The sequence below is a fragment of the Rutidosis leptorrhynchoides genome, chromosome 1, assembly GCF_046630445.1.
Source record: "Rutidosis leptorrhynchoides isolate AG116_Rl617_1_P2 chromosome 1, CSIRO_AGI_Rlap_v1, whole genome shotgun sequence".
In the NCBI taxonomy this organism is placed as follows: domain Eukaryota; kingdom Viridiplantae; phylum Streptophyta; class Magnoliopsida; order Asterales; family Asteraceae; genus Rutidosis; species Rutidosis leptorrhynchoides.
The window spans coordinates 643549682-643559162 of record NC_092333.1 but is presented as its reverse complement, the minus strand read 5'-3'; the positions used below and the strand labels follow the sequence as shown (position 1 = coordinate 643559162).

Below are 9481 nucleotides of genomic sequence, written 5' to 3'. Positions count from 1 at the left end.
AAAATCATTAAGTTAGTAGTCTTGTTTTTACATATGTAGTTCATTGTTAATATACTTAATGATATGTTTACTTATCATAATATCATGTTAACTATATATATAACCATATATATGTCATCATATAGTTTTTACAAGTTTTAACGTTCGTGAATCACCGGTCAACTTGGGTGGTCAATTGTCTATATGAAACCTATTTCAATTAATCAAGTCTTAACAAGTTTGATTGCTTAACATGTTGGAAACACTTAATCATGTAAATAACAATTTCATTTAATATATATAAAAATATGGAAAAGTTCGGGTCACTACAACACACACGCTCACGGTTCCCTGAACACATCCATTCGGACAGTGTTCCGGGTAGAAGTCCTTGAACGAATCCGGTAAAATCTCCCTATAGGTTCAATATATACCACCATTATTTCATTACTCCTTATTGTACTAAAGGACTCAAAAATTTGTAGTTTGAGTAGCTAAAACGACAATTTTTCTCTCTTTGTGATTGCTTTCATTTTTTTGAATTTAAAGAATTTAAAATCTTAATATACAGAAGCAACTACCTAATATAATAAATAAATATACTAACTAATATTAACACGAAAAGAATAATTTTTTGTTGCAACATTATCATTATTTTTCTTAAATTGTTTTCTTATTAATATTTGTTTTTGGTTTTCTTTTGAAATTTTCTTATTCATCGTTATTGATTTTCAAAGATAACACGTAATTTTACTTGCTGCAACGCGTGATCGTAGTCATTTTTTTGATGTAAATACTCAGCGCTACGCGTAACGCTATCGAATAATATTAACTTATAACTCACTACTAATCAACTACAAAAACATACCAGTTAAAACGCACCCGCAGCAACGCGCGGCCATTTCTTAACTAGTTACTACTACATGCGGCCTCATAAAAACATTAATATAATATTTTTACATAAACACTGTACGTATACACAAGGGTTTAAGAACTAGGGTTCTAGCATTTACTAATTGCCACCGTACCAGCACTGCCATGACGCTAACTCGCTTAATCCTCCGATCAAGCCTCCTCCGTGCACCTCCCACCACCGCCATAATCTCCGCCTCCATCAACCTGCAATCCTTCTCTCTACATTCTCAACCATCAAATCCTACCTTCCCGGTCCCCGTCAGTTCCTTAGCTTTTTCCCTCGCCGAAGAAGCCACCGCTGAATGCCGTCATCGTAAACATCTTCCCCGTATCGTTCCACCGCTTATCGTCCCTGGCCGTCCCCTTGGTGGCGGTCGCCCTAAACGCGATCCTAACCTACCAGACACAATTTCCGATCTCGTCGAACCACGGCTTAGTCTCCACAACCGCGTGCAATCTCTAATTCACGCCGGTGATATCGATAACGCTTCCGCGGTTGCCCGACAATCGGTTTTCTCTGACATACGCCCTACTGTTTTCACCTGTAACGCGATTATTGCATCCATGTACCGCTCTCAGCGGTACACAGATGCAATTGCGCTGTTTATTTATTTTTTTAAGCAGTGTAATCTTATACCTAATATCGTGTCTTATAATTATTTAATTATATCTTATTGTGAAAATGGTGAGGTGGATAAAGCATTAGAGGTATATCAACATATCAAGGAGAATGCGCCTTTTAGTCCTTCAGCAGTCACTTTTCGCCATTTAACGAAAGGTTTAATTGATGCTAAACGGATCGATGAAGCTGTTAATTGGTTATGGAAAATGGTTAATTATATCTTATTGAGAAGATGTATGTGGAGTTGTGTGGTAAGTCGTTATCGCCCAATGTTACCACGTATAGGATGTTGATTGATGCGTATTTTAAGGCGGGAAGAGTTGATGAGGCTATGGAGAAGTTTACTAAGATGGTTGAAGCTGGATTAAGAGTGATTCCTACTTATGCGAACAAATGGTTTTCTGAATTAATTGAGAATGGTAAGATTGTGGAGTGTGAACCTATTTTGACTAAAATGGGTAAAAGTGATCCGAAGCCAGATGCTGCTACTTATGATATTGTGATCAGGGCTCTTTTTGGAGCTTGTGATTACGAGACGGGTTTGAATTTGGTACAGCAAATGATTAGGTATGGTGTTGGTGAATGGCCTGTGCTTAAGGAGTATTTGTTGGAGCAGCAACAAGTAAATAGGGAAGGACTGCATCAGCCGAAAGCTGGCTCATTAGCTGTTTAGGTATGACATTATAAGATATTTATTCGATATTTTTTGCTAATTTGATTAGTGAAAGGCTGCAAATTATATTTGCTTAAGAATACATTTCTCACCTGGTGATTGTCACGTGTTCATTTTTTGTGAAATAATTTCTTGGTTTGTTTAACTATTGCATCTTATCTATTAATTTCTTGGTTATAATGAATATTTATTGTGAAAGAATTAATTTGTATATATGATTAATAAAAATATGCTGGGAAGGTATTAGATTTCTTGAATTTCCACATGAATGTGTTCTTGAATTATTAGAGGCATATCATTAAGGATGTTAATGTTATTCAGCTGCTATTTTATAGTTTTCTTCTATTAATGTCTGTTGTTGATTGTTGATACTGATCAGTTTGTGCATCAATTATAGTTGAGCTCATTTTTTTCACTGTTATATGTTTCAAATTATATTTCACATTTTGCAACTTGAACACACTGGATAACCCTATTGAGGAAGAAAATATCTGAAAATATAGCGATTCTACGAGGTTGAAAACCCATTTTGCATTGCATATGTTGTGTGTACCTTATATATGCAGGTTAAAGAAGAAAAAAAATACATACACATTAATAGAAGAAAACTGACATAGACAGACACATCAGACTTTTGACATGAAAGAATTTGTAATCTTGTGAGTACGATGAAAAATTAGAACTATTGCTGCGTAAAAAAGTTAATGTAATCTTGTTTGTAAAATCTAGTTTTACCTTTGACGGAATTTATGATCCGTGGCGGTGATAGTGAACCTGGACCAGAGCCCATGCAATAGACTCGAGCCCAACCAGTACAGGCACACAGGCCCAGCCGTGAGAAAAGGATCCCTGCACGTTATAAAGATTAATGGCCTTGAGCCCATGTCGAATTAAAAGGAGCCCATGGAATGGATATCAGTAGTTGCACGTTTGAATTAAACGAGGGTTGTCGGTGCCCCGCTCCGCTGGGGCTCTGATAAACTCGTTTTGGCGATTCAGAATTCAAACACAATGTGGGATGGGAAAACATTGGATGAGAACAGTTGGTGATTCATAATTTACAAAAATTTCATATTCAACTTGTGGCATGACTTTTGTGGTCATTTTGACATAAGGTAGGTAGTAGGTTTTATTTACAGATAATGTTTGTTTGTTGGGTTTTTTTTTTTTTTTTTTTTTTTTTTTTTTTTTGAGTTTACACAAAATAAGTGTCTTGGTACATGTTTTGCCATGCTAACACCCTTGCAAATGCTTTCAAAAAGTAATAATCTTCTTTCAGTCTACTTGCTAAACCTTCTTTTTCTTTGATGTAGCAGGTGTATCTTCTTCATCTGTGAAGTTGTAAATTCGAGTATATTAGTATGTTAGTATAGAATTTTAATTTTATGTGTAGTAACAAATGTGATTCTAAAGTTACAGATATGTATAGCTGGTGTGATTAACATGTGTTTGCCTAGATGGAGACTTCAAGTTTATTGACGTATTATTGAATGCTAATTAGATGTGCAGTTTATTTATGTGTAGTTGTTAAGGCACTAAGAATACAACTTTTGTCAAATGTGACTGTGTAGTTAAACATATTGGTTATTGTTAGACTAGTCGTCGCAACCGTGACCCCAACTGACTATGACGTGGAGTCAGATGTTGCACTTTTTGGATAAAAAATGGTTTTGTGAATGACGTGGTAATGTTATGGAGTAAAGTTAATTAGTGGTGATTGTTGAATTTGAGTGGGTGAAATAAATTTTTAGGTGATGTGTTAAAATATGATTGGAAGTTGGGTATAAAAAAATAAATTAAAAAAGAAAGAAATTATGTGATTGGCTAGTCACTATTGCCTGGTTAGTGGCGTTTTTGGCGTCACCAAACTTCCACATCAGAAAATTCAACGTCAGGGGAGAGGGTGCTGCCACGTTGGGCATAGTCCTAAATTCATATTACTCTCATCATAGATGCAAGGTTATGTTATTACCTGAATTTTGAAAGAGGGCGCGTTTTGCGGTTGCCATTCTGGTGGTTTTTGTACGACGGTTGTCAACTTTGGTTCGCTGAGATGTGTTTTCTATGTTGTTGTAGGCTGCATAGTCGTATAATGTTTTATTGGTTCATAAGAAATGAATTGTGTAATAACAATGATATCTATTTTTGTTTGCTGAGTGCTTTTTTGGAGAATGTTTTTCTCCATAGTCAAAGGACATGCCCCGATGTCCGAGGCAGAGGAAATGACTCATTTCCGAATCAGAGGACATGCCCATGTCCAAATCGGAGGACATGCCCCATGTTCGGGGCAGAAGAAATGCCCCATGCCCGAAGCGGAATGTAGTTTTGGTATGCCATTAATATAGTTGCCATGTATAAAGTTAATCTCAGTATGCCATTTATTCAGAAGGTAGTTTCACAGTTGACGCTGGATGTGACCATTCGATTCATCTCAAAAACTATGTAATCAAAATTCCTGTACATGGTACATCACCAATCGACATCCAACAGAATAAAACAAATCTACAACAAATTTCACATAAACATAACGCCAAAAAGCCTACCAAAAATAATCTCCATATCCATACTCTTAATATTCAAACACTTTCGGCGCAAGTTCAAGTAACGGTTTCAATGCGTTTGGCTTAAACTTTCTAGCAAACAAATAGCAAATTGGCGTTGTTCCCTTGTTATACAAGCAACTTGTCCCATTGTTCCTAAGTGATCGCATAAAACTTTCAGTAATATCATTTTCCCCAAAAGTAGCTGGATGTGGGGCCCTTTGCGACCAATCAACATAAGTTACTGTTCTATCAGCATTAAGTGATCCATAAAACATGTGCACAAAAGTTGGCATATAATGTTCATCTGGATAACAATCCTCAGTGCAATACGTTTTAAAAAGATTGTAATATTTTGAATCCGAGATCACTTTAATAGCGAGTTGTCTGTTCATTTCAAACCATTGAGACCCTTTTCTCCAATCTCTTAACCTAATGTCGGGCTTCATGTGACGGTTGTATCGGCCCCGCCCGTATCGAGACGGGTCATCATAAGAGTCGATAAAGCTGTATATGGAATTTACAAGATATTTGTAGACCATCAGGAAGTTGTAAACTGGTATGCAGCTTTCTGATAGAAGAACAAACCGCTCGTTTGAAAAATCGAGAAGGGCATTGCCTAAAAGTCGCCTTTCTGCATCAACTAAAGATACGGTTCCCCATGTTACGGCCTGGAGATGCAAAAAAATTAAAAACGATTAGTAATAACAACAATATATAATTAGAAATATGAATATTGAAATAGCAGCCGCGTAGTTTGATTAAACATATAATGTACAAAATACACTTCAATAGGCGATCTAAGGTAGGGGTTAAGGGAGTGTTTATGCACTATCATCACAAATAAGGAATTGGACACGTAACAATTATTAATATATTTTATACAAATTGTATTATTTACACTATGTAAAAGATGGTTCAAACTTACTCACACTCTGCACGCACCTTTCCTAAACACCCTTTGGATCGGCTCCAAGAAGACAATAATTAGTTGTTGTGAAACAAGCTGAGTTACTAGTATAACTGAAAAAGGTAGCTAACTATCAACAATATTAATTATCGAGATTTGCTAAACGTAGCCCTTAGGGCTGAGTTTAAGCATAACGTATATAACTTAATTCATTATTTATAACTCAAAGTTGATATGAATAAATATTGATACCATGTTTAAATAAAGGAAGTCGGTATTAAAACGGATATTTAAACCTTATAATTCATTCAACTGAGTTTATGAACTTACATAGAGTAAGCTTAATCGTAGCTCTAAGGGCTACATTTAGCAAATCCCTTATTTATTATATTACAACTAACTATTTGTAGAGTTCCTTCTTAATGGGTCATGTTAACAATAATAAACACATATAAAGAAGTACAGAACCCATACCTAAAGATAGCTCTGCTCTATAGACACATATAACAAGCAATGAACATTAATATTCATTTCATTTATATAATCTAGTTCCTATCACAACCAAATTATATCTTCTTCAACTGATAATAGCTTGCACATAGTATAAATAAAACAAGGGATATACTTTATCTTCGTAGTAAATTATATTATAAAACTAATTTAAGAAATTCATACAAGGCAAGCAAACAATGCAACAAATTATTGATAAAATGCGGCTCATATATACATTGTTTACACATTCATAAGTAAATTAGAAAGAACCAAGCACGGGTTAGCTATTTCATACCTGACTAGGAATCTGCCGCTTGTAAAAAACCGAAGAATTTGAAACATCAAGCTCAAAATCCGGACTTGTATGAACATAAATAGAATACTTTCGCACATCTTGATTCTTAAAAAACCTCTCCCACAATGGCAAAAACGGAAGCTCTCGCCTTACCAAGAACATAAAAGCTATTTTAGGCATCCTATCAAATGGATACTTAACGTTTTCGGGTACCAAAGAAGCCCTCCATAATAGTTCCTCATCACTCATCCGATGACTCAAATTCTTCGGAGACCGAAAACTTTCCATACTCAAACAATCCTCTCTTACACAACTAACCACACCAATAGTACTACAATTTTGATCATAAGCTGCACTAGTAGATTTTGTAATGCTATCGGAGTAAAATGAATTAGGGTTTGCATATGGATGTTTTGGATTTGGATTAACATTATAAGGTTGTGAAGTAAAGTATCTATCTACATCAACATGTGAACTTGAAATCAAACCAATCACTATCCCTATAACAAATACTATCAAAAAACATAAAAGCCTTAACAACCCACCTGAAAAATCTTTAATTATTATCAATTTAGAGTGATCAGATTCATCTCTTTCAATTTTACCCCTCATTTTTCACTTTTGGTAATATAATCAATACACAAAATCAACATACTATTAGAAATCACAGCTTCATACCAGAACTGTGATAAGATCTCTGGGTAATTGAATTTGGGGGACTGGAAAAATTAGGGTTTTATAGTGATGTGAATCGAACACGTCAAGATCAAAGCAAGATGCAATTTTGAAAGGAACCCACGTTTGGATTTACAAAGATGTAAAGGACCCACAGATACAAATACAAAAAGTTGTGTAGATTAATTGAATCTGCGATTGTTTCTGGAACAAGAAAAAACAGGGAAGCAGTTATTTTGCGAAATAAAAATAAGGGTTTGATGGCGGTGGTGTTGTGTTCGTCGTCTGATGGGAATGGGTGTGTCTTAAAGCGATAGTTAAGGCGTCAATGGGTGTTGTGTTGGAGACAGATTGTCAATAAGTTTAGTTAGAAATTAGAAACGGTATTTTCGAGGTCCCGTTTCCACCATTGGAACAGCTCTCCAGATCATGAACCTGAAAAAACCCGTTTTAAATCCAAACCCGAACGTCCTTATTTAGTTACTAACTAGTGGGTAATTGAGTTTCTTCAAGGATATTTGGATCCCCATTTATTTAAGAACTATTGGATACATGAGTTATCTCACGCTTATTCGAGTCTTTTTTTAGGTATATGGGCCGGGTAATCAGGTATACGGGTCGGATATTTGGGTAAGCGGGTTGAGTAATCGAGTATACGGACAGTGTATATGGACTCGGGTCTTTTTTTCGGGTATACGGGACGGGTAATCGAGTTTGTGTCTAAAACCATCCCCGGACCCGAACTCGCAAAAAAATTAAAAACTATCCTCATACCCAACCTTAGACCCATTTACTCGGCCCGAACCTGGCTTAAAAATATCGGGTTTCTGATTTCCCATCGGGTACGGATTTTTTTGCCATCCGGTTAATTTTGATTTAGTTTAAGAGCAATTTACACTAGGTATTCTCGAATTTTTGTACTAAAAAAAAAAAAAGGAAAAGATGTTGTAGAGAAAAGAAGGATTTTGTTGAAGTGGTTAACATGTTTTATATTATCGTAAAATTTAAATTTAATAATGGAGTATCCTATTTAATGAATATGTTAGTAGTAACATTTTAAAATTTTTAATCTAAGTTAAAATCAAATAAAAAATATGAGAGAAAAGAGGATGATATACTCCCTCGTTGCCAATTAATTATTTCGGAACAAAAAATATATAGTTTAGAAAATGTCATTATCACACTTTGTATATATACTTTTTTCTAATTTTACATGTTTACCCCCAATCAATTAATTAAGAAATCCCTATCACCTTTGTAGTTTAATTAATTCATTAGAAACAATATTGTAAACTTCATTAACTTTACTTTTCATATTTGAAAGTGGACAACTAATTTGGGATATCCCGAAAAAAAAATATTGGACAACTAATCTGGGACGGAGGGAGTAACTGTTTTTCAACAACTAGTTCGCGTCACTGACGGGTGCTCAAGGCAACTAACCCGTTCGTATCGCAGAACCAGGACCGTGAAAGAGGAAATCAAAGGACGCTAATTCACGGATCACGCTCAACTAACTTCACGACATTTAACTCACGGGTCACGCACAATTAAATCTGAAAAAATCGTTTGTGAGGATAGGACACGGGTCTCACCTCATGATGCCAACATACATTCGGGTACCACCATGCTATAAATGTCGTGGTATAATGTTAAAAGAAAAAGATAAGAAAGAAATGCGAATGATATAATATACTTCATTCGTCACAATTTAGTGGTCATGGATAAAAAAAACACTGAGCGGTCATTTGGGGGCCTTAGCTAGTGATCCAGGTTGTTTCCCTCTCGACGATGAAGCTTATTCCCCATCGTCTCACTGGACGACCTTGACCCCTTTTGAGGTCATATCTAGTATTCAGAGTTTGCCTCGATTTGGTACCGCTCTCGCGGCCCGCACCGAAACAATGTTTTACCCCCTAGATGTCCAGTCAACTGCTGCGCCTCAACGCATTTCGGGGAGAACTAGCTAGCTCTGGCTTCGAGTGGCATTTCACCCCTAACCACAACTCTCCGTTCCTGGTTCTCTTGTAGTTGGATCCTCTGGAACCACAAGAATCCTTAGTTAGAATTAGAATGGGATTCCAACTCAGCACCTTTTGAGTGAGATTTTGAGACGAGTTGCTTTTTGCACAGCACAGTACGATGAAAGTTGTAAGCTGTGTTCGGGGGAGTTATTGTCTATCGTTGGCCTTTATGGTAGAATCAGTCGGGGGATCTGAGAAGCGGTGGTTTACCGCCGATGTTATTATCACATTTTATTTTGTATTTAATTAACGGTTTTATCCATAATCTTTTACCTACATTTTAACTTATATGTGACGATCGCTCCAAATCCATATGGACGAACACGTCATTCATCTATTTCATTGCGAGGTATTTG

At 36.0% G+C, this 9481-nt stretch overlaps 2 protein-coding genes across 2 annotated transcripts; one reads left to right on the top strand and one right to left on the bottom strand.

Moving 5' to 3' along the window:
- Positions 1-1017: 1017 nt before the first annotated feature.
- On the top strand, positions 1018-2190 carry LOC139849531 (uncharacterized). The gene is made up of 2 exons (XM_071839181.1): positions 1018-1725; positions 1761-2190. Exons 1-2 carry the CDS (start codon positions 1018-1020, stop codon positions 2187-2189), a joined length of 1137 nt encoding a protein of 378 aa, XP_071695282.1. The 3' UTR covers position 2190.
- A 2412-nt stretch (positions 2191-4602) lies between these two features.
- LOC139885718 (glycosyltransferase BC10-like) lies at positions 4603-7464 on the bottom strand. Its single transcript, XM_071869468.1, has 2 exons — positions 6427-7464; positions 4603-5400 (listed from the first exon to the last, which is right to left on the bottom strand). Exons 1-2 carry the CDS (start codon positions 7036-7038, stop codon positions 4759-4761), a joined length of 1254 nt encoding a protein of 417 aa, XP_071725569.1. The 5' UTR covers positions 7039-7464; the 3' UTR covers positions 4603-4758.
- Positions 7465-9481: the final 2017 nt, after the last annotated feature.